Raw genomic sequence first — 26,636 nt, 5'->3', positions numbered from 1 at the left:
CAGGCCGTTGTAAGGAGCCTGGCTGACCCTCCTGCGTCTCACCCTGTTTTTTCCCATGCTGGTTGGTTTTATTAGATATTCTGGAATAGGCGGGTCACATTTCTCATTGGTCAGCCTCACATCAAGGCACTTGGTATTTTTCCGTAGAGATCAAGCCTACAAGGGGGGTGCAACTCCCCCCCATCGGGTAAACATTCTTTGGCCCATCTTTATTATACCTTCACAAACAAATGCAGTTTGTCAAACACCCGTTCTTCTCTTATACTAATGATGCAGATAAAATATCACTATTATGCAGATAAATACATCACAGAAATATAGTCATATATTCACATTTTATCACATTTCCCTCCTGTTTATCAAAGCATTAGTCTACTGTCTCATATGCCAAACACATGACTCTTTTCAGTTTTCAACATGTCTTTCATTTTGGTGTTAAAATGACACTTTTACACACAAAAGTGATGCACATTTCTCAACATTGAACACACTTCTTTTCTCTCGGCGCACAACATTTCTACTGCATTACTGTCCTAAATTTTGAGTCAGATTGGTTAATCTCTGTAATTTGACAAACAGACAATTTATCTTCATGTTGATCACTTATTTTCTTCCCTTTATTCCATGTCTATGTTTGTTGATCGATTGTCCCGATTGTCCCGATTGTATAATACAGGTGTTCAGCACCCATATTACCGTCATCGCTGTGATGATAAGATAACTGTTGATTCTTTTTCGCAGAGTATGGTACTCTGTGCACCGTAGCCTCTGGCTCTCGTTCATCGTAGCAGAGTATAGCACTTACACGAATCTGTTTGTTGTCTCTGCATACAAAAACGAAGAATACAAACGAAGTCCTGCGTCTGCGATGTTATGGATTTGCCGCTGTGTTGTCCAGACATTTCTCTCACTTTCCCATGAGAGCACCCATGTTCTCGTCCCTCCAATGGTCGATGTGAGGACGACACGGTGTGGCTCCGTCCACTTGGCTGTCCATTTGGCTCGTCTCTGTAAACACCACATCTCCAACACGTTCTCTGCTGCGGTGATAAAGAAAGTCTTTTTCAATTCAGTGTATTTCAAACAGTTTTCTTGTTTAATTTTTTTTTTAGTAATTATTGATTCGGAATATTTGTTTACACGTACATATCCCTCCTTTTTGATGAACGGCCTTGCCCATTTGTCAAACTACTACATTTACACAAAATTCTATAATCCAGATAGTTTACAACGTTCACTAATCCAGGATGTAATCAAGGAAGAGATGGAATTGCGTCTGTCACTCCAACTCCGCAATGTCACCTCTTGACCTTTCACAGTTCAGTGGTCACATCCCTGGCTGAGCCCCCCCTTCCACGGCGCTGGGCTCCCACCCTGTGTGTCTGTAATCCGACACTGCCTCTGCGATCTGTAACTTGTAAATCTGTTTTACCACCATTTGTTTCAAACTCAAAATGTTTCAAACTCTAAAAGTCTCAAACTCTAAATGTTTCAAACTCTAAATGTTTCATATCCTCAAACTCTAAATGTTTGGTCTCCACGTGTGCACGCGTATGTGTGTATGTGTGTGTGTATGTATGTATGTGTGAGTCAAATACATCAAACAATACTAATTATCTCAATAATTCCCCGTTGAGCTGGCCTTTAAGGGTCAGTTCACAACTTAGAGTATTCTTCACATAATTAATAATTTCACATCTCCTCTGTGGGCGTGGCCTGAATAAAATCACCCATCTAATGTAATATGTTCTAATCTTCTATATGTGCTTCAGGTGAGTTTCAAACTCAATCTCTCACACCTGCTCATGTGGTGCTTTACAAACATTGTGTATTAGTTTGTTCTAACAAGTCTATATGTGTATTAAAAATCAAAACGATCCTAAACCTTCCCCTTGGTTATAAGGCACATCATTTTGTATCAACCCCTTCCCCTTGTCTCTCTCTCTGTCTTCCTCTCGCAACGGAGGAAACACCCATTTCCAAATTTCTAAACCTGCTTTTTCTTTCTCTTTCTTCTGATATAACTATCAGACGCTCCAACCCCTGGGATTCCCCTGTTATCCTTTATAATGTCCCTGTCATTCTGCTTCTAAACTCATGTATTGATTACCCATCCCCCTGTTTAGTTTTCACTATCTTTAGGTAATCTGCGGGTCTCATAAAATGTATTCTTCTGCATTACACTCCTCCCCCCGGGTCCGTCCTGACTCCGTCCTGAGTCCTGTAATGTTTAGTTCCTGTTATCACTGGTTTTCATAACTTCTATAGCGTCTAAATTTAGATTATATTGTCTAATTTAAATCTATTCAATTCTTGATTGAATCTCCACAATCCTTCAGGTATTTACTTTAGAATGTCAAATTCTTTCCCTGTTAATTTTAACTTTTCCTATTACTCATCACGTCAACCCCCCCTGAGGTGGTGTTGCTGTTAATTGTCACTGTGATACGTAAAGATAACGACATCTGCTCCATCCCTGAGTCCTCCCCAGATTCTTTGCCAGTCAATAGCCCCTTATCTCTGACTATCTTTATGACCCATATCCTCCCATGTCCCCCCACTTGGTGTCGTTTGCCTTTAGTTAATGACACATTCATGTCTTTCCTGGGAAGGCATTGGACGTCACTATTTAACTTATTCCCTCACTTACGTCTACATCGCAATACGAGGTTTCCTCATGATAATACAAATAAATAAGTTACTGATATACTTTTACTATCACTTTACTTACTGCCCGTTCTATGTCCAAAAACATCAGTAGTCACTCATTTACCCATATTATCACTTCCAGGCCTGTGCCTGCATTTTATCCTAAATTTAAAAACACTTCTGTCTTTTCGTCCTGTACTTTCATCTAGTCATGCATTAAGTCCAAAAAGATAATTTTCGTCAAGTCCAATAATAAAACAAAACAAAACGTAGCTTTGTTCTGTGCACTCAAAAAACACGATACCGTAAAAACACAACTTTTGTCTTCTATGTCGGGGACAGGAAATGTCCTGTCTGTCTGTGATCACATTCCCCAAAAAATTGGCCATCTATAAAAATCTGAATTAATCTTCATCTCTTATCAAGTTTAATACAATCTTTATAATTGATTGTTGTCAATCAAAACAAAACCCTAAATTTGTTGAAATACTAACATTTAAAACCAGCTGAGTTTAGTTTTACTTATTTCTTCAGTTCAGAGCGTCCTCTGAACTGCTTTCTCCTCTCCTGCCTTGTTGACCCCCCTTATCTCCCCCTCTCTGCCACGTCATCTGAGCACACCGGAAGTCTCCCTCCAAAATCCTCTTATGACTTTTCCTTTGTCTTTTTACAGTTTGGGGTGATAATTCTGGCATTATGTGGTCTCGGTCGTCTGAGAGAAATGCTACTTGCTTTACAGTCACGTAATATCTCAAGCTTCTAGTAGAATTTCTTATTGATTTTCCACCGGAGATAATGCTAGGTGTTTAAAGATTCACCCGTGACTGCAAATTTTAGATCTCTCAGAATAACGCCTTGTGACCCTTGTATGATTAATTGTGATTCTCACACCTTAGTTTTTAGTGAATCACTTATTAATCCTCATTCACACATTCACACTTCTCTCTTACTTACTTCGCTCGTGCACAGCGCTTACATTCACACATCTTTATGTCAGTAACAACTCGGCATAAGGCTTCATAACTTTCTTTCCTGTGAGAAACTTAACTCGTGGTGAGCAATTTAACTCCTTTATGTGAGAAACTTATCTTCACAAAGCTAACCAATATTTTTCTTTTTAATGAGTAAATATTAAACTCCTGTATTTTTTTTAATGAGTAAATATTAAACTCCTGTATTTTTTTTTAATGAGTAAATATTAAACTCCTGTATTTTTGACTGAGAAATATTAAACTCCTGTATTTTTTGACTGAGAAATATTAAACTCCTGTATTTTTGACTGAGAAATATTAAACTCCTGTATTTTTGACTGAGAAATATTAAACTCCTGTATTTTTTGTCAATGAGAAATATTAAAATCCTGTATTTTTGACTGAGAAATATTAAACTCCTGTATTTTTTGACTGAGAAATATTAAACTCCTGTATTTTTGACTGAGAAATATTAAACTCCTGTATTTTTTGACTGAGAAATATTAAACTCCTGTATTTTTGACTGAGAAATATTAAACTCCTGTATTTTTTGTCAATGAGAAATATTAAACTCCTGTATTTTTGACTGAGAAATATTAAACTCCTGTATTTTTTGACTGAGAAATATTAAACTCCTGTATTTTTGACTGAGAAATATTAAACTCCTGTATTTTTGACTGAGAAATATTAAACTCCTGTATTTTTTGTCAATGAGAAATATTAAACTCCTGTATTTTTGACTGAGAAATATTAAACTCCTGTATTTTTGACTGAGAAATATTAAACTCCTGTATTTTTGACTGAGAAATATTAAACTCCTGTATTTTTTGTCAAATGAGAAATATTAAACTCCTCTTTATGCGAGTAACTAAACTCCTGCACAAAGCCTATGCATAAAACGTTTCATGGCTAAGTCTTTCACACACAAAGTTTTGTCTGACCTTCTTTGTCGCCTGTGTTCTCCTGCTGCTTCGAAACGACGCGCTCTCCTCGCGGAGAATGAGGTGCGATGGGCGGCCACAGGAAAAGTGGACTTCCTTTAGCTGTGCACAGACTTCACCGATTCACCCGTCAATCTCCGCGAAGGGCAGCTGGTCGTCCGGCTCGATAGGACCAGAAAATGTCCTGGGAGGAGACATACACCCGATGCTATTCCTTAACACATTGAGAACACAATTCAACTTAGAATATGAAACGACACAGAAACGTCAGACATTTGTGTGGCATGCATGGGAGAAAACGCGGGGTCTGTGTCAGCCAGGCCGTTGTAAGGAGCCTGGCTGATCCTCCTGCGTCTCACCCCCGCGTCTCACACCGTTTTTTCCCATGCTGGTTGGTTTTATTAGATATTCTGGAATACGCGGGTCACATTTCTCATTGGTCAGCCTCACATCAAGGCAATTGGTATTTTTCCGTAGAGATAAAGCCCTCGGGTAAACATTCTTTGGCCCATCTTTATTATACCTTCACAAACAAATGCAGTTTGTCAAACACCCGTTCTTCTCTTAGACTAATGATGCAGATAAAATATCACTATTATGCAGATAAAATACATACACAGAAATATAGTCATATATTCACATTTTATCACAAATATATATTGAAAAATAATAAAATAAAAAATAAAATAATAATAATAATAAATACATTAAAATAAATTATAAACTATATATTTATGTTACACAAGAACTAAACTAGGGCTTCAATTTAAACCATAATTTACTCTGACTAACCCGGCCTAAACTATATATTCAACAAATCTTACTACTAAATTGACCACTTTACGGCCCATTTTATTTGATTTTATTTGATTGAGGAGTAGATGTTTTACTTTACCTTGTCCCAAGGTAAAGTAAAACATCTACTCCTCACATGATAAAACATTTAATTTAAAACAATTTGTGAACAACCATGTAGATGATGATATGGGAAACAAAACATTTATTTTCCTTGCATTTATCACATTTTTGTATTAAATATTCTTTCTGATTATAAAACGAGACAAAGTTTTAAGAGTGGAACTTTAACACACCCAAAAAAGGCCAAATTTATTCTTCCAAAGTCAGAAATCTGCTCCAAACCACAAGCTTTTACCGACAGAGGATCGATTGCCCGCGGACCAAAGCTTATCACTGGCAATTAGAAACGGTTGAGTCTTGATTAAAATGTGATTAATTGCACAGCTCTTACTTTCATCTAAAAACAATGTCAAATGTGTTGCTCCAAATGTCGAGCTTTCCTTCGAACCACGTGTTTTTAACCGCGCTGATCACTGAAGAAACTAGATTTCTACTCGCTGCACAAACCCTTGTCAATCATTCCCTTTACTACGCTTTTACCCCGCTCAATCTGTAAAAAGAAATGCCAATAAACGTGCGAGAGAGAGGCCCCGGTGTGGATGTGAAATGCGGGGTTCTTCTGCCGCGCCTATGTCTTTCACCGTAATAGACGCCGCTGCCCTTCGCGCTGACCCTCATTTCTCCCGTGCTCTGTCATTCTGTGGGTCACTTTTCCATCTCACTCATTTCTCCCACCTCTGACGCCGTGCTCCCCGTCTCCTCTCCTGCCATTAATTGTCCTCTGTCCCTCCCGCGGGACCCTCTATTTGCCTCTGGTTTGCCCCGCTTTTGTCGCTCTGCAAAGTGAAAAATACAGTTACTTGAAAATACTAACTTGCCTGAATACTGTTTGCTGGGTGTGTGCAACGACTGTGTGAAATAAAGTTAAAAGTGTATCTGAACTTTTCCCATGATAAGGTTAGAAAATTTTTGTTTTTGTGCCTGATTCAATATGGTCTTTAATGAATCGCAAGTTTGAACGCTCAGAATAAACAAATAGCTGTAGTTACACGAATAGTGATAGTGTAGTTGGGCGATAAGATTAGTGAGATTATATTGTATTGTATTAAAAATGCCCGACGTGTCACATTCAATGCTGTCTGTTTTTAAAAAAATCCACTTTGGGATGTGTAAAGTTTATAATAAACGCTGCAGCCAATGTTTCACTCCATTAAATATATATTCTTAGGCATTTGGCTGATATTCAAGCTCTATTTTGTTGTTAAATAGAGTCCCAGTGGCGTGCTGTCAGGGCAATCAGTAATTGGCCAGTAAAATCTAAAATGACCGTGTGTCTGTATGTATGAATTGTTCTAAAATATATCCAAATAAGCTGGTTTTCCCCTCATTTCTGCTGCTGAAGCTTGGCTGAACTCACAGTGTGTTTTAGTGGCCACTACAGGCCGCTGGGCAGTACTGCACGGGAAGCAGTTTAGATTTTTTTTCTTTTTACTTTTCTGTTATTCACTAGATATTGATGAACAGCCCAGGTTAACATGCCCATCCATGAAAGTCACCACACGCCACTGCCTGGTCAAACTTATGAGCGCTGCTGCTGTTAAAAAAGTGATGCACACACATTTATACCACTGTAATAACAAGTAATTTCATCTTTGTTATTAAAAAAATGCATTGCACCAGTCCGATCTGTTACAGGATTTAGTAATGTCTTAGTTTTACTGTAATTTATTTGAATTACATTGACTGCGCTACACAATTACTTGGATCAGTCAGTCTGCTAATTTAAATTTATTTTATTATTATTTTTTTCATTTCATTTTATTTTATTTTATATTTAGTTTTATTTAATTTTATATTTACTTATATTTATTTATTTATTTATGTATGTATTTATGTATTTATTTATCTATTTATTTATCTATTTATTTTTATTTTATTTATTTTACACACACACACACACACACACACACATTGCAATATTTACAGCTGAGCACGGCTTTGGTTAGTTTTTAACCACTTGACTTGAGCCTGGAGGTGCACGACCGCAGCTCAGATGCACGTTTGCGTCCGGTGGGGAGTGAATGCCACAGTTTGATCATCACTTACTGTCCAAATGTGGTTCTGTGGCGTGGGATTGTACAGTTATTACTCGAGGTGCTCCTGGTGACCAACGAATCAAAGTGTATTTATAGAGCCAACGTTACAGTCACGCGCACCGAAACACATGCCAGCCCCGTCCACATTCTATTCGAACGCGTAAGTGTCTGGAATCGGAGTCAGAGCCAATGAAGTCGTCGGTCATTCATTTACCTATCCAATCCCAGGCGGAGGTTTTAACGCGTCAAACTCAGATACGGAAGTAGATTCAAGGAAAGTCTACTCTACTCGCCGTGATGAACGTGCGTTAGATGCGGTTATGCGAAGGGCGTCGTCGCGATTCAGGAGACATTTTCTGCGTTGGGGGGCGGATAACGCGGAACACGCCTTGTTGACATGGGCTACGTAACATCCAGTTAAGCGTGTCGCGTTTTTTTGCGTCACTTCTGGGTTTATGTGATTGGTTCTGTCTCCGCTCTCTAAACTCCGCCCTAGAAATTGAACTCCGTCCTAGAAATTGAAACGCAGCGGTCGAGCCCCAGACCCACACATGCGTTCGCGGTGACGTCATGCAGCCGGGACTTCCCCATAGCGGCCATTTTAAAAGGGGCACGAGATATATATAAAAAACAACACGACTGCATCCTTTTCTACTTAATACTTTGATTCTTTAGACGATAACGGCAAACTAAGGTACACGACAAAGCTATTAACAGAACAATGTCCTTACAGATTAAGCAGGTTTATGGCATTTTGGCCTCATAATTCCTGGATTTCCTATGTAGTAGACGTGCTGTTGTGCCCCTTTCAAAATGGCGGACTCGGTTGCCACTGCACAAGTTCCCGGCGAACGCATGTATAAACAGTTTCGATAAGTAGTCTAACGTCTTAATCTTACGACAAAAAAGGTAAACGGTGACTTTCTTGTGCTCTTGTCTGTTTCAGCCAGCGGATGCAGGTGTCCAGCATGTACGACCACTGCGTGCGGATGAAGACGCTCTCTCAGCAGTTGTGTTTGCTCAAGGTCACCCAGGAGGAGTACCTCTGCATGAAGGCCCTGGTCTTCTTCAGCATCCGTGAGTCCCCGTCCAGCACACTGTCAGAAGAGAGCGGGGGAAACTCTAGTAAAAGCGCCGGAGCGTTTGAAGCACTTTTTATGACTTTATTGGCACAATGTGGGCTGTTTGCTTGTACTCACGGCGATAGAACGCTTTGGTTTTTAGTGTTTATTGGTGAGGAGAGTATGGTGCTGAATGAAATGGGGGAGAAGAGCGGAGGGGACATTCAGCAAATTATTAAAGCCGGGAATCTGTGATCTCTCACGACACAGAATGTACCGTATTTTAAGTCTCACCTTTTTTCATAGTTTGGGCAGGGTGCGACTTATACTTATATTTATACTTATATACTTATACTTCGGAGCGACTTATGCAATATTTTTTGTTATGTTCACACTTGCAACCGCATTTCATACTCCAGTGCGACTTATATATGTTTTTTTCTTCTCCATTATGCATTTTTTGGCTGGTGCGACTGTTTATTGGTGAGGAGAGTATGGCGTTAAATGAAATGGGGGAGAAGAGCGGAGGGGACATTCAGCAAATTATTAAAGCCGGGAATCTGTGATCTCTCACGACACAGAATGTACCGTATTTTCCGGACTATAAGTCGCACCTTTTTTTATAGTTTTTGCCGGGGTGCGACTTATACTTATATTTATACTTTTATACTTACACTCCGGAGCGACTTATATGTGATATTATTTGTTATTTTCACACTTGGAACCGCATTTCATACTCCAGTGCGACTTATATATGTTTTTTTCTTCTCCATTATGCATTGTTTGGCTGGTGCGACTTATACTCCGGAAAATACGGTATGTGCTGTCGCTCCTCAGACCGCTCGGCCAGATCATCACCTTTAATGTCGCGCTGCGGAGCATTCGTTGACATATCGTTTCCGTGGAGACGCGAGCTGCAACAGGAAGAAGCCGCGTCTTGTCAAACTAGTTCCGTATTTCAAGAATGTCAGTGAATAAAGTCGTGAAAAAGCTCGGTCACAATTAGATAAAGTCCCAGATAAATACGTTTAGTGCTGTGCAGAGCGTCAACGTCTCCATGGAAACGAGCAAATGCCGTACCGTACCCTCCGCCGCTACAGTACAAAGCATCGTTTGAGCACTTCCCTCAACTTTATTACTGCTTGTGGCGCTGCTGTTTTGCCTCGTGACGACACACCAATAACACAAGAATTACGGCAGATCTACTTTTTTATACGTGATCTGAACTTGTTTGGCTCAGTAATTCCATTCTTACTGTGCAATCCAACTACTGCTCACGATACTATGACTACCACGTCTCTGTAGTGTCTCATCTGCGTGTGTTCTGCTCTGTGCCCAGTGCCGGTGGAGGGCCTGAGGAGTCAGAGGTGTTTTGACGAGCTGAGGACCTCCTACATTAAAGAGCTGGATCGTTTGGCCAGTCACCACGGCGAGGCCACCCGCACGCAGCGGCTGTTCCAGCTCACGCAGCTGCTCGACTACCTACAGGCCGTAAGGAAAAGAGAACCACTTGTACTGCTACTACTACTGCTAATACTACTACTACTACTACTGCTAATACTACTACTACTACTACTGCTAATACTACTACTACTACTACTGCTAATACTACTACTACTACTACTGCTAATACTACATACTACTACTACTACTACTGCTAATACTACTACTACTGCTAATACTAATACTACTACTACTACTGCTAATACTACTACTACTGCTAATACTAATACTACTACTACTACTACTACTACTACTACTGCTGCTAATACTACTACTACTACTACTACTGCTAATACTACTACTACTACTACTGCTAATACTACTACTACTACTACTACTGCTAATACTACTACTTCTACTACTGCTAATACTACTACTACTACTACTGCTAATACTACTACTACTACTACTACTGCTAATACTACTACTACTGCTAATACTAATACTACTACTACTACTGCTAATACTACTACTACTGCTAATACTAATACTACTACTACTACTACTACTACTGCTGCTAATACTACTACTACTACTACTACTACTACTACTGCTAATACTACTACTACTACTACTGCTAATACTACTACTACTACTACTGCTAATACTACTACTACTACTACTACTACTACTACTACTACTACTACTGCTACTACTACTACTACTGCTACTACTGCTACTACTACTACTACTACTACTACTACTACTACTACTACTACTACTACTGCTACTACTACTACTACTGCTACTACTGCTACTACTACTACTACTACTACTACTACTACTACTACTACTACTTCTGCTAATACTACTACTACTACTACTGCTACTACTACTACTACTGCTACTACTGCTACTGCTACTACTACTACTACTACTACTACTACTACTACTACTACTACTACTTCTGCTAATACTACTACTACTACTGCTACTACTGCTACTACTACTACTTCTGCTGCTAATACAGTTACATTTTACTTGCTTTATACATGCATTTACTTTTTCTTTAAATTGTACTTAGTAGTAGTTTCCAGACACCATATGTTTACTCCATCTTGTGTATCTTTCCCCATTCGTTCAGATGTGATTTCCTCGTCTCAGGTTAAAGAGCAGAGATATGGATGTCAGTTTATTTGTTATATAAAAATGTTTGTTCTAAAACACCAGCTGCCAAACCAAACGTTCCCAAGAGCACGTTTAAAGTCTAATTACAATACAAATACTGCATCATATTTGTCCTTTAATAATCACGAGCACACATCTCTTTCAATTATAATTACTCTTTCTTGAGTTTCCCCAAATACGTACTTAAATACTTTGATTATATTTGAGTTATAGTATCATATTTGTACAGTAATTCTCCTCTTTGTTGAGTACAATTTTACTACTACTCTTCCCACGTTTGATACTAAAATTGGCCCTAAAAACGTATATATACACGACTCGCACAACGGAAAATACCTCAGCATCCAAAAGAACAAAACAATCGTAGTAGTTGTTGTAGTAGTTTGTCTTGACTGTGACTGTACTTCCTCCACCGCCCAGGAATTTGTACGCCAATGCGTTTTATGGGGCACAGAACTATAACCAGGAAATGATAAGTAAACACACTCTTGATTTATTATTAACTTAGAAGTAACAGCGTGACTCACTTTACTGCTCTATAAATACACAACATCCAGAAATGAGCAAATACACTACAGAGCAAGAGGTCGTTCCTTAACCTGATGCGACCGACGTAAATCAATATTTCATTCACGACATATGTTTAACTGTGCATTTAAATGTTGTGTAGCGACAGTGTGTTACAGGAGAGCGGGTGTTTGGGGAAAATGGTGTGTTTCGACTCCTACACAGTGTTGGAGATGTTTATTCTGTGTTTGTGAGCATTAAAACAGCGTGATTACTGTAGAAATGCCCACATACACGTTCAAACACGGTTATGTAGAGTTAAAACGTGTCAAACCACCGACATAAACCACTTTTTATTGTCTTTAATGTAAGAATAAAACAACAAAAAACAGATTTGACAGCTGACATCGCACAGATGCATGTTTATTATGAAAATTAGAAACTCTAAATTAGTCAATTAATGTAGTTTACTTCTATATTTACTCAAAATGATCAGTAAATAATTGCATTTTATGGACTTTTATGCCCCAACAGACATAATTCTAACTCTAATATCAGGTTTATGTTAGTTTATGGACCACATATTAATGATTAACTATTATGGATGGACTATTATCTTAATACGCGTTAATAAATGATTTATAAAGGCTGCCTAATACCACTCACTTCATTAATAATTAAAATGTGGTCCCTAAACTGAATGAAATCAACGACTTTGGCTTGATTTAACTCCTTTATATTGATAATGTTTGTGATGTTATAGTTTCCTCATATCCAGGAAGCATATTTAGTACATGATACACACCGTAAATATACAGTATTACAGTTTATTTCCATCGTCATAAGAATAAAAACAAGATTGACAAGGAACTTTCTCCGGTGATACTAAACAACAAATATGATATAAAAATATAAAAAATAATAATAAGGCATGAATAAAAAAATGGATTAACTAAATAAAATAATTAAAAGAAACAAATCACAGCACGTAATATGCAATTCATGAATATGTTGAATTAATTATTATTATTATTATGTATAAAATCTTTAAAGTTTTTATTCGATTTGTTGTTTTTAGCCACTATTTACTTATATATTTTAGATTATTTATTTACTATTATTTTTTTTACTATGTTATTGTATTGTATTTATTCATTTTTCATCATTATAGTTAAGAGCATGTGTTTGTGTACTGCACTTTGGAAACGTTTCAATTTATAAAATGCGCTGTATAAATAAAGCGGATGGGATTGAAATATAAGTGGACAAGATAAGGTCAAACAGATGTCCACTGTACTCATCTAAATGTAATGAAATAACTAATGCTATTTTAAGGAAAACATGTTCCCAAGGGCTTTGGTTTGAGTATTTAAAAACACAAGTACAAACAGTAAGTATATAGTGCTCAGAAGGACATATAAGTCTCTGCCCCTGCTTTACTTACTTAGTAAAACTGCACAAATAAACACATTAATGCAATGTTTTAACCTCATCTTGCTTTATACATGCATTTAAAAGTACAAATAAACACATTAATGCAGTGTTTTAACCTCATCTTGCTTTATACATGCATTTAAAAGTACAAATAAACACATTAATGCAGTGTTTTAACCTCATCTTGCTTTATACATTCATTTAAAAGTACAAATAAACACATTAATGCAGTGTTTTAACCTCATCTTGCTTTATACATGCATTTAAAAGTACAAATAAACACATTAATGCAGTGTTTTAACCTCATCTTGCTTTATACATGCATTTAAAAGTACAAATAAACACATTAATGCAGTGTTTTAACCTCATCTTGCTTTATACATGCATTTAAAAGTACAAATAAACACATTAATGCAGTGTTTTAACCTCATCTTGCTTTATACATGCATTTAAAAGTACAAATAAACACATTAATGCAGTGTTTTAACCTCATCTTGCTTTATACATGCATTTAAAAGTACAAATAAACACATTAATGCAGTGTTTTAACCTCATCTTGCTTTATACATGCATTTAAAAGTACAAATAAACACATTAATGCAGTGTTTTAACCTCATCTTGCTCATACATGCATTTAAAAGTACAAATAAACACATTAATGCAGTGTTTTAACCTCATCTTGCTTCATACATGCATTTAAAAGTACAAATAAACACATTAATGCAGTGTTTTAACCTCATCTTGCTTCATACATGCATTTAAAAGTACAAATAAACACATTAATGCAGTGTTTTAACCTCATCTTGCTTTATACATGCATTTAAAAGTACAAATAAACACATTAATGCAGTGTTTTAACCTCATCTTGCTTTATACATGCATTTAAAAGTACAAATAAACACATTAATGCAGTGTTTTAACCTCATCTTGCTTTATACATGCATTTAAAAGTACAAATAAACACATTAATGCAGTATTTTAACCTCATCTTGCTTTATACATGCATTTAAAAGTACAAATAAACACATTAATGCAGTGTTTTAACCTCATCTTGCTTTATACATGCATTTAAAAGTACAAATAAACACATTAATGCAGTGTTTTAACCTCATCTTGCTTTATACATGCATTTAAAAGTACAAATAAACACATTAATGCAGTGTTTTAACCTCATCTTCCTTTATACATGCATTTAAAAGTACAAATAAACACATTAATGCAGTGTTTTAACCTCATCTTGCTTTATACATGCATTTAAAAGTACAAATAAACACATTAATGCAGTGTTTTAACCTCATCTTGCTCATACATGCATTTAAAAGTACAAATAAACACATTATTGCAGTGTTTTAACCTCATCTTGCTTTATACATGCATTTAAAAGTACAAATAAACACATTAATGCAGTGTTTTAACCTCATCTTGCTTTATACATGCATTTAAAAGTACAAATAAACACATTAATGCAGTGTTTTAACCTCATCTTGCTCATACATGCATTTAAAAGTACAAATAAACACATTAATGCAGTGTTTTAACCTCATCTTGCTTTATACATGCATTTAAAAGTACAAAAAAACACATTAATGCAGTGTTTTAACCTCATCTTGCTTTATACATGCATTTAAAAGTACAAATAAACACATTAATGCAGTGTTTTAACCTCATCTTCCTTTATACATGCATTTAAAAGTACAAATAAACACATTAATGCAGTGTTTTAACCTCATCTTGCTTTATACATGCATTTAAAAGTACAAATAAACACATTAATGCAGTGTTTTAACCTCATCTTGCTCATACATGCATTTAAAAGTACAAATAAACACATTATTGCAGTGTTTTAACCTCATCTTGCTCATACATGCATTTAAAAGTACAAATAAACACATTAATGCAGTGTTTTAACCTCATCTTGCTTTATACATGCATTTAAAAGTACAAATAAACACATTAATGCAGTGTTTTAACCTCATCTTGCTTTATACATGCATTTAAAAGTACAAATAAACACATTAATGCAGTGTTTTAACCTCATCTTGCTTCATACATGCATTTAAAAGTACAAATAAACACATTAATGCAGTGTTTTAACCTCATCTTGCTTTATACATGCATTTAAAAGTACAAATAAACACATTAATGCAGTGTTTTAACCTCATCTTCCTTTATACATGCATTTAAAAGTACAAATAAACACATTAATGCAGTGTTTTAACCTCATCTTGCTTTATACATGCATTTAAAAGTACAAATAAACACATTAATGCAGTGTTTTAACCTCATCTTGCTCATACATGCATTTAAAAGTACAAATAAACACATTATTGCAGTGTTTTAACCTCATCTTGCTTTATACATGCATTTAAAAGTACAAATAAACACATTAATGCAGTGTTTTAACCTCATCTTGCTTTATACATGCATTTAAAAGTACAAATAAACACATTAATGCAGTGTTTTAACCTCATCTTGCTTTATACATGCATTAAAAGTACATGCATTAAAAGTACTTAGATACCTTGTTTTCTTTAAAAGTACTTAGATACCTTGTTTTCTCAGCTTCCTTACAAGATGTATGTACTATATATGTACTGTATCTTGGAGTTTGTGATAAAACGCTAAATAATCTATTATTTTGAACAGACATTTTCTCAGGATTTCTGGCAACCGCACGACAAACAAAATACAAATATATACATTAGGAGCATTTGAGAGGACTAAAAATACCGGGCCCCGCATTGATCCGAGGTCGCGCGGCCCTTCACCCAGCTCCATCTGCTATTGATTATGGATGTGTTTCAGCCACTAGGGGGAGTGCGCTGACAGACTTCCTTTTCATCTGGGTAATTGAAAACCACCACACAAGTGCAGAGACAGTCTATAGACGTGTTGTCAAGAACCCGAGGGCGAGGCGACGCACCGGAGACTCCCGCCGAGCTCGCCGAATGAAAGGGGAAAGGCAAAATGCATTCTGGACTGCGAGGGATCTGAAGTGGATTTAGATCTCATGAAAAGAAGAAGAAGAAGGGTCTGTAGATATCAAAGAGCCCAAAGATATTAGTGTTATACTGCATTAAAAGGTGACATGAATAGGTGGAAAATGCTAATATGAACCTCAAAACATAATAGATTCATTGAAATACCAAAATGTAGCTTAACCAGGTCTAAACCAAGCCAAATCTGTACAATTGAAACTAAAATCTATGGGAAAAGATGAACAAACTGAAATAATTAAACAAAAATGTGTCATAAATAAACATACTGTATATCTAAGGACTTACTGAGACCAAACCTGGGACTAAACCTAAACTAATCCAGGACCAAACACTAAGAATGGCCCGTAGTTTGTAGTTTTTTTTTTTTGAGCCGATATACGATGTTTTGTTTGTTGCCATGGATACCGATATTTGAAAATCCATAGCACGCCCCACAAAAAGTTTCCTGTGAAGTTTTATCTTGCATTTATTCAGTTACAGGTGTTATTCTTGCTCAAAAATGACAAACCAAAAAACATCCATTCGCCTCGCCACAGATCTGACCTGTTACCATGGCGATAGAGACGTGTACGTTTTAATACCGTGCTGCGGGAGCGATCCATCCAAATCCATTGTTTCTGCAGCGCGGTTTCAGTCACTGCTTGGACACAACAACAACAACAAAACAACAACGGTTTCAACAGTAAAACCAAATCAAAAGCGCACAGCTGTAAAATATAATTATGAAAAATAAGTAAAGTAAAAGTTACACCGTGTACCTTCAGCAGTACTAAAAGCATCTTAAACTGTAACTCCACTTCTGGGACGCGCACCGCTCTCTGAAAACCCCTGATTATTGGACTTAAGCCCGATCCAAAGCCTCCTGCGGGGCCCACGAGCGCCATCGGCCGACTCGGAGCGCTCGCCGTGTCAGATCGTCTTAAGGGTTAGGGCCCGAGGGCAGCGGGGGGAGGGGACTCTCTGTTCGGGGGCCTCGAGGGCAGCGGACGGGCCCCTGAAGACTTTATACCTCCTTCTCCGAGGCTTAGGCCGGTGTCAGCGCCAAAGTCTCTCCCTAAAGAAGATGTCGCGCCACTGTCACGTCTGCGGGCGTCGCTCAGCGGGGGCCCCCGGTGCTTCTGGTCCGGCCCTGCAGCAAAACAGTTCAGAGCATTTAAAGGAGCTCGTGTTCCTCCATTGATAATTTTTGCGGTACAAAGTAGGTTTCTGAAAAGAGATGATTAAACGGGCAACGAGATTAACGATGATTAAAACAGCTGCAACAAGTATTTCTATTTCTAAGGAGATAAAAGGCATTTTGCTGGCGGTTTGCAGGAAATATTTGTACTTAAGTGTCGTTCTTCTGCGTCACGTTAAGAGAAGTTGGGGGACGAATGTTAAGAGCCAAAAATGTAGATCGCGCTGCATAAAAAGTGAAGATTAAATGAATTACGATGTGGGTTGTAATTGCGAATGAGTGCATTTTAGAAATCTACGTGCTTTTAATTAAATATTAGTACTTTAGCATATTTTTCCTGTCCCAAAGTTGAATACATAAGTTGAATACATAAGTTGAATACATAAGTTGAATACATAAGTTGAATACATAAGTTGAATACATAAGTTGAATATATAAGTTGAATACATAAGTTGAATATATAAGTTGAATACATAAGTTGAATACATAAGTTGAATATATAAATTGAATACATAAGTTGAATATATAAGTTGAATACATAAGTTGAATACATAAGTTGAATACATAAGTTGAATACATAAGTTGAATATATAAGTTGAATACATAAGTTGAATACATAAGTTGAATATATAAATTGAATACATAAGTTGAATACATAAGTTGAATACATAAGTTGAATATATAAGTTGAATATATAAGTTGAATACATAAGTTGAATATATAAGTTGAATACATAAGTTGAATACATAAGTTGAATACATAAGTTGAATATATAAGTTGAATACATAAGTTGAATACATAAATTGAATACATAAGTTGAATATATAAGTTGAATACATAAGTTGAATATATAAGTTGAATACATAAGTTGAATACATAAGTTGAATACATAAGTTGAATATATAAATTGAATACATAAGTTGAATACATAAGTTGAATATATAAGTTGAATACATAAGTTGAATACATAAGTTGAATACATAAGTTGAATATATAACTTGAATACATAAGTTGAATACATAAGTTGAATACATAAGTTGAATATATAAGTTGAATACATAAGTTGAATATATAAGTTGAATACATAAGTTGAATACATAAGTTGAATACATAAGTTGAATATATAAGTTGAATACATAAGTTGAATACATAAATTGAATACATAAGTTGAAAATATAAGTTGAATACATAAGTTGAATACATAAGTTGAATACATAAGTTGAATACATAAATTGAATACATAAATTGAATACATAAGTTGAATATATAAGTTGAATACATAAGTTGAATATATAAGTTGAATACATAAATTGAATACATAAGTTGAATATATAAGTTGAATACATAAGTTGAATACATAAGTTGAATATATAAGTTGAATACATAAGTTGAATACATAAATTGAACACATAAGTTGAATATATAAGTTGAATACATAAGTTGAATATATAAGTTGAATACATAAGATGAATACATAAATTGAATACATAAGTTGAATATATAAGTTGAATACATAAGTTGAATACATAAGTTGAATACATAAGTTGAATATATAAGTTGAATACATAAATTGAATACATAAGTTGAATATATAAGTTGAATACATAAGTTGAATATATAAGTTGAATACATAAGTTGAATATATAAGTTGAATACATAAGTTGAATATATAAGTTGAATATATAAGTTGAATACATAAGTTGAATACATAAGTTGAATACATAAATTGAATATATAAGTTGAATACATAAGTTGAATATATAAGTTGAATACATAAGTTGAATATATAAGTTGAATACATAAGTTGAATATATAAGTTGAATACATAAGTTGAATACATAAGTTGAATAAATAAGTTGAATATATAAGTTGAATACATAAGTTGAATATATAAGTTGAATACATAAGTTGAATACATAAGTTGAATACATAAGTTGAATATATAAGTTGAATACATAAGTTGAATACATAAGTTGAATACATAAGTTGAATATATAAGTTGAATACATAAGTTGAATACATAAGTTGAATATATAAATTGAATACATAAGTTGAATACATAAGTTGAATACATAAGTTGAATACATAAGTTGAATATATAAGTTGAATACATAAGTTGAATACATAAGTTGAATACATAAGTTGAATACATAAGTTGAATATATAAATTGAATACATAAGTTGAATACATAAATTGAATATATAAGTTGAATATATAAGTTGAATACATAAGTTGAATACATAAGTTGAATATATAAGTTGAATACATAAGTTGAATATATAAGTTGAATACATAAGTTGAATACATAAGTTGAATATATAAGTTGAATATATAAGTTGAATATATAAGTTGAATATATAAGTTGAATACATAAGTTGAATACATAAGTTGAATATATAAGTTGAATACATAAGTTGAATATATAAGTTGAATACATAAGTTGAATACATAAGTTGAATATATAAGTTGAATACATAAGTTGAATATATAAGTTGAATACATAAGTTGAATACATAAGTTGAATACATAAGTTGAATATATAAGTTGAATATATAAGTTGAATATATAAGTTGAATACATAAGTTGAATACATAAGTTGAATACATAAGTTGAATATATAAGTTGAATATATAAGTTGAATACATAAGTTGAATACATAAATTGAATATATAAGTTGAATACATAAGTTGAATATATAAGTTGAATACATAAATTGAATATATAAGTTGAATACATAAGTTGAATATATAAGTTGAATATATAAGTTGAATACATAAATTGAATACATAAGTTGAATATATTAGTTGAATACATAAGTTGAATATATAAGTTGAATACATAAGTTGAATACATAAGTTGAATATATAAGTTGAATACATAAGTTGAATACATAAGTTGAATACATAAGTTGAATACATAAGTTGAATATATAAGTTGAATATATAAGTTGAATACATAAGTTGAATACATAAGTTGAATACATAAGTTGAATACATAAGTTGAATATATAAGTTGAATATATAAGTTGAATACATAAGTTGAATACATAAGTTGAATACATAAGTTGAATACATAAGTTGAATATATAAGTTGAATATATAAGTTGAATACATAAGTTGAATACATAAGTTGAATACATAAGTTGAATATATAAGTTGAATATATAAGTTGAATACATAAGTTGAATATATAAGTTGAATACATAAGTTGAATATATAAGTTGAATACATAAGTTGAATACATAAGTTGAATATATAAGTTGAATACATAAGTTGAATACATAAATTGAATATATAAATTGAATACATAAGTTGAATACATAAGTTGAATACATAAGTTGAGTATATAAGTTGAATACATAAGTTGAATATATAAGTTGAATACATAAGTTGAATATATAAGTTGAATACATAAGTTGAATACATAAGTTGAATATATAAATTGAATATATAAATTGAATACATAAGTTGAATACATAAGTTGAGTATATAAGTTGAATATATAAGTTGAATACATAAATTGAATACATAAATTGAATACATAAGTTGAATACATAAGTTGAATATATAAGTTGAATATATAAGTTGAATATATAAGTTGAATACATAAGTTGAATACATAAGTTGAATATATAAGTTGAATACATAAGTTGAATACATAAATTGAATACATAAGTTGAATATATAAGTTGAATACATAAGTTGAATATATAAGTTGAATACATAAGTTGAATATATAAGTTGAATACATAAGTTGAATACATAAATTGAATACATAAGTTGAATATATAAGTTGAATACATAAGTTGAATATATAAGTTGAATACATAAGTTGAATACATAAGTTGAATACATAAGTTGAATATATAAGTTGAATACATAAATTGAATATATAAGTTGAATATATAAGTTGAATACATAAGTTGAATACATAAGTTGAATATATAAGTTGAATATATAAGTTGAATACATATAGAGACATCCGTTCAGTTTGTCATTTCCTATATAAACCTGTATTATCATGGTGTGGTTGTTTTTTCAGTTTCGATTCCATTTTGTTGCGCTCAGGAAACCACACGCTGCACTAATATATAACCCCCCACCAGAATGAGGTCACACAAGCCAAAGTATGTAGAGAGTGTGGCAGGGCATCAGGCGTAAAACTGTGCCAAATCTATATTCAAACCAACAAGAGCAATCAATCATTTGTTTATTTCCAGCTTGGTTCTCTCAATATAGTATTACAGTAAAGTTCACAAACACAACATTACCTTTTGTGCACATAATAATTATACATATAATTATACATATAATAATAAATATAACAATAATTATAATAATACAAATAACAATAAATGTAATAATAATAATACATATAACAGTAATAATAATACAAATAAAAAATATAATAATAATACATATAATAATAAATATAGCAATAATAATACATATAATAACAATAATAATACAAATTATAATAATAATAAATATAACAATAATGATAATAATAATAAAAATACTAATAAGACACATTTAAATAAATAAAAAACAAAGGACAAAATGGGACAATTATTCTGAAACTAATATGCTAAAATAATTCTTCTTTCTTTTGATGCTTTGATGATCCTTATTTTCTACTTGTATTCTACTTTTACCTTTTATCTTATGTTCTTCCTGGTCCAGCTTGTTCTTTTTGTTTTTGTTTGTTTGTGTTTATTTATTTTCCCCTCTTTCTTCTGTTGTGTGTGTTGTTTTTGTTGTTTTATGTTCTATTAAAAAATAGATTAAAAAACAAAAAAAACAATAATAAATCAATACATTTTAAATAATAAGAAGAAGAATAAATTATGACAAAAACAGTCTAGAAAAAAAAGTAAAACATTTTATTTCCACTTGCAGTTACTGAACTCCCATGTGACCGCTTTATAATCATTTTCTAGATTTAAGGCAATTTATGTAGTGATAGTGTCAATTCATTTATTCACACCAATATTAATACTATAATAAATGTATTGTAATTATACCTGCATCATAGTACACACTGTTTACAACATAATTGATACACAAGATATAACACATTAACAATTATATATATATATATATATATATATATATATATATATATATATATTATCTGTAGCTTTTATACTGTAATAAAACTTGTATTTAGCTTTGAGTTGGAGCATTCCCACGGCTAAATAACACACACCGCTTTGACGTAACAAAAAGGCAAAAAAGTGCACGGTTATTCGACTCGCGGCGCCGTTCGATACTAGCGGCTCACACTGAAGTCTCGTCTTGCGTTGCAGATCGTGAAGAAGCTCCAGCAGTTCACGTACGACCTGTTCCTCGAGGCTCAGTCGCTGCACAACCCCGTCAACTTCCCGGAGATGATATCCGAGATCGTGAGCGTCCACGTTCCCAAGATCCTCTCCGGAATGGTCAAGCCCATCATGTTCCACAACGCGGCCTAGCGGATAAAACCGTCTTTTTACTTTTACAACGTAATATCCATCCGTCCTGGGCCACCACCGGGCGCCTGCGGTCAACCCCCAATCACTGCGGGTTTTCATGAAGTGAAACGAATAAGCTTTTTTGTTTTTTTGTTTTTTACCTAAAAGATGAACGGGAGGTTAGACTTATAAGTTATGCTTGTACATTATCAGAAGGCCATCGAGCGCATTCTTCCAATCCCTCGCCATGTAAAGATATCCTGCTCTTCTCACCGCTGCCTGTTTCCTGGAACTAATCTGGTCAAAAGTTGCGCCAAAACACAAAAAAAAATCCCAAGGCTTTATCGGTGTTTGCAGTGCTTCGTGACAGCTCGGCCCCCGTGCGCATCCGTCAGAAAACAATTCGCTCGCCGCAAAGCATCGGACGGCGGGAGGAGAGAGAGAGAGAGAGCCGATTGGCCGAGAGCTGGCGCTGGCCCCACCCCCCCCGCTTCTCAAACTCTGTAGAAGCTATACGTGTGCCCCCGAGAAATCATGCGCGTGAAGACCACCGGAGCGTTTGCGAGAGAGAGAAGAGTCGGTCAGATGACAATACCTGCTTCTTTTTTCACGGTTGGGAAGTCAGATACGCCGCCTTTTTAATGCACTTATCGACAAATGAATGCAATGATGACAAAAGAGCTTTTTTTAGTTCGTTTTGACTCTTATTATTACGAACTAAACCCAAAATGAAATGTCACTTTTTCAATCCGAACGACACTGCAGCACCGTCAGTACTGTTATGAACCACTAGGGGGCTCCAGTCCTCCAGTGTTAAAGGAGTCACAGCACCACCAAAAACAACACCAGATAAAATCATATTAAAAACAAGTTAGCGAAGTAATTTATTGTGGAAAAAATGTGCTCAGGGACGGTTCAAATCATCGACTCTGTGACCACGGCTATTCAATTATACAAATAAAGGGCTAAATTGTCATTTCTTTAATTGTATAATATGTACTTACTTCCGTTGCCTTGTCCCGTGGTACTACTACTACTACTACTACTACTACTATCACTATCTCAAGACCAAATTCAATGTTTTGTCTTTGACGGCCATTTTGATTTCATTTTTTTCACAAAGACCCGACTTGTCCTGGTGTGACTTTTTGTACCACGTTAGTCAATCATTTTTGGCATGCATCTTTCTCTCCCGGGGCTACGACTGGCACGGAAATCCATTCAAACATCTGAGAAGGAATGGTAGTTCCATGGTAGCTCCATGGTAGCTCCATGGTAGCTCGCCTGTGCCATGTGGAGCGTCTCTTCCTGTCGTGTTGCGTGTACATAAATAGTTAACACATTTGCCGCTTACAAAATGATAAAAAATGCGTTGTTGTGGCATGCTCTGAACCATTTTTGCCTTGAGGTAAAAACTGTTTTTTTGTTTTTTTTGTTCATTTTTTTCAAGTTTTTCAAGTTTTCATTCATAAAATAAAAAGTTGAAGCCAAAATGTTTATAGTGCCAAATTTGGATTGTACGGACTCACATTTTCCTTGACTCCATGTATCAATGACTATTTATACATTTTCAAACTGAAGATATAGTTGGGTTGTTTTGTCAATTTTTTAGGCTTTGCTGTTGTGTCTTAAAAGCATGTTTGAACATATCATTATACAACTTTTCTACCCTTTTCTTAAAGTGAACTTTGTAAGCACCTCTCGCTGTGTGTGTTCGTCCTGATGTATTCACTGCCGGCAGAAAAAAAAAAAAAAAAAGACACACTTTGCTGACTGTCTGTTTGAAATTGTACTTGCATTTTACTGCGTTAATAAAACATAAGCATGAGACTATTACGCCGTGTCTCCATGTGGTTGTTTTTCCTTGTTTTTCAGAGTAAGACAGTGGACACAGTCATATGAACGACTCTTATCTCTCTGGCGTTATCATCTTTAAGCCTATCCCGGCCTTCACCCTGTCAAGTAGAACCTGCCTCACTTTAACTCGAGCCTGTCCCATTCAGCTCACAAGAGGCAGCTGTGTGTGCTTATCTCAGATCTGGGACTCCACATAATGGAGTTTGACTTGTGTTTGGTCGCCATCTAGTGGAGGCTGGAGGAAGTGCGGGGCAGACAAGGAGGACATCTGGTGGATTCATTGTGGTGTAATTGGACACGGGGACATGAAGTGGACACTCAGAAGTAGAGGAAGCACTTGAAGTCCGCCCGTCAAGGAAATGCATTTGAGCTGCAACGTCGTAAAGCACAAGAATAGAGGAGATTGATAGAAGGAGAAGTCATTCATAAGAAATTAGGCTCATGGATTGTTGGAATATTTCACTGTAAAAGGGCAAAACAAATTGGTCACATTTATATAGTCAAGGCAAAGCGCTTTATATCAAGGAACCAGACACCCATCACACACACACACAATCACACACTAGTGTTCGTACACACTGGGGGCGAGTTGGGTTAAGTGTCTTGCCCAAGGACACAATGGCAGTGTTCATCTGAGGCAGCTGCGATCGCACCACCAACCTGCGGGCCAGTGGATCTGACCGACCATCGGATCAGAAGACGAGCTCTGACGGTTTGAGAGCGGGGATCAAACTGCCAACCTGCGGGTGAGGCCAGTGAAACGCTCTTCACACTTTCCTCACCTCGGTAACGTCTTTCTCATAAATGAGTTAATTCTGATTTTCCCACAGAAAGTGTTTTGTAAAAGCAGAATTTTGTGACCAAAATTAGACCCCCACATACAAAAATAAACTGTTTAAACATTTTATCACTCGCGAACTTGTAAGGAAGAGACATGTATGACACTTCGGGGTGAGAGCTGATTGGCTGATGCACGGACGGTCCACCCGGCTTCAGTTTTGCATCTGGAAAAGCTGTGATAGTGACCAAAAAACTCATGCATGTGAATACTATAGCAATGTGCTGACGAGTTTGTGAGATTTAAGAACTATTTGAATATATTTTAAAAAAAGTGTTTGTTCCTTTCATGGTTTGAACATCAGATATTCCGGCTTTTGTAGATATAGTTAAGTTTAATGCCTTACTCTGGAACATCCCAGGCAAATCAATAACATGTTTATGAATTTGACAGTAAACCCAAAACGTCAAAAGAATCATATTTAATAGAGGCGTGCCAGTTTGAATGATTTTTATTTTTAAAAATGTAAATAAATAAATAAAACCCACAGATTTTTACATTCAACACAAAAATGCTCAATCCAGCCCTTTTTCTCTGAGGTCACACAAGTCACGCAGAGGGAGCATCAGTTAACCCGGCCTAAATTATAAAGCGCATCGTAATAGTCCATGATTTATGTGTCTCTGGTACACTTGACGCCCTGTCTTCACTCTGCCCACGTTTACAATAGTCTCAGAGGTATATTTTTAACAGAAGGGTGTTTTCCTTGTCATACGGTCCGTTTTGAAAGCTCAAACCGTAAAAAGCAGTCTCCGTGACCCCTGCCGCTCCTGCTCCCAGCCCCACTTCCTGCACCAACTATTTGTCCCTCTCATAAATGAATCGGAGCTGAACGGGCCGCGAAAGACATGCTGAAATATCACTTATTTCTAAATATAATGCCCCGCTTGACGTGCTCCCGACGCTCGCTTTAAAGGGCTTGGCGTCTTGGGGGTTTCGCCGCGATCAAAAATGTATGCGTTGATGTAGACATTTGAACTGGAGTTGGTTTTCCATTTGATTTTTCTGTTTGTAACTCTCACACGCATCAATATTGCAGCGCGCTCTTAAAGGGAGTGGACTTGTCTTGTCGAGAGAGAGCAAAAACTCGCAAACATCCAAAGTTTAAGTGGGATAATGTGGAGGGTTCTCATGAAAAATTAAACAGAGCGTCATGCAGTCGGA

General features: G+C 35.2%; 1 protein-coding gene across 1 annotated transcript in view; it reads left to right on the top strand.

The window, feature by feature from the left end:
- The window catches only part of LOC140354676 (progesterone receptor-like), a 60,813-nt gene extending 36,200 nt beyond the window's left edge, over positions 1-24,613 (top strand). Inside the window, exons 7-9 of the mRNA XM_072439849.1 lie at positions 8,462-8,592; positions 9,916-10,067; positions 22,634-24,613. Of these exons, the coding sequence (XP_072295950.1) occupies positions 8,462-8,592; positions 9,916-10,067; positions 22,634-22,798 (448 nt within the window). The 3' untranslated portion in view covers positions 22,799-24,613. The remainder of the gene's footprint in view (positions 1-8,461; positions 8,593-9,915; positions 10,068-22,633) is intronic.
- The last annotated feature ends 2,023 nt before the right edge of the window (positions 24,614-26,636 follow it).

The sequence above is a fragment of the Eucyclogobius newberryi genome, unplaced genomic scaffold (assembly GCF_026437365.1).
Source record: "Eucyclogobius newberryi isolate DKJ021-1_F unplaced genomic scaffold, fEucNew1.0.hap1 SCAF_11, whole genome shotgun sequence".
In the NCBI taxonomy this organism is placed as follows: domain Eukaryota; kingdom Metazoa; phylum Chordata; class Actinopteri; order Gobiiformes; family Gobiidae; genus Eucyclogobius; species Eucyclogobius newberryi.
Note: the sequence above shows the minus strand (reverse complement) of the source record. Positions and strands in the feature narration are given on the sequence as shown.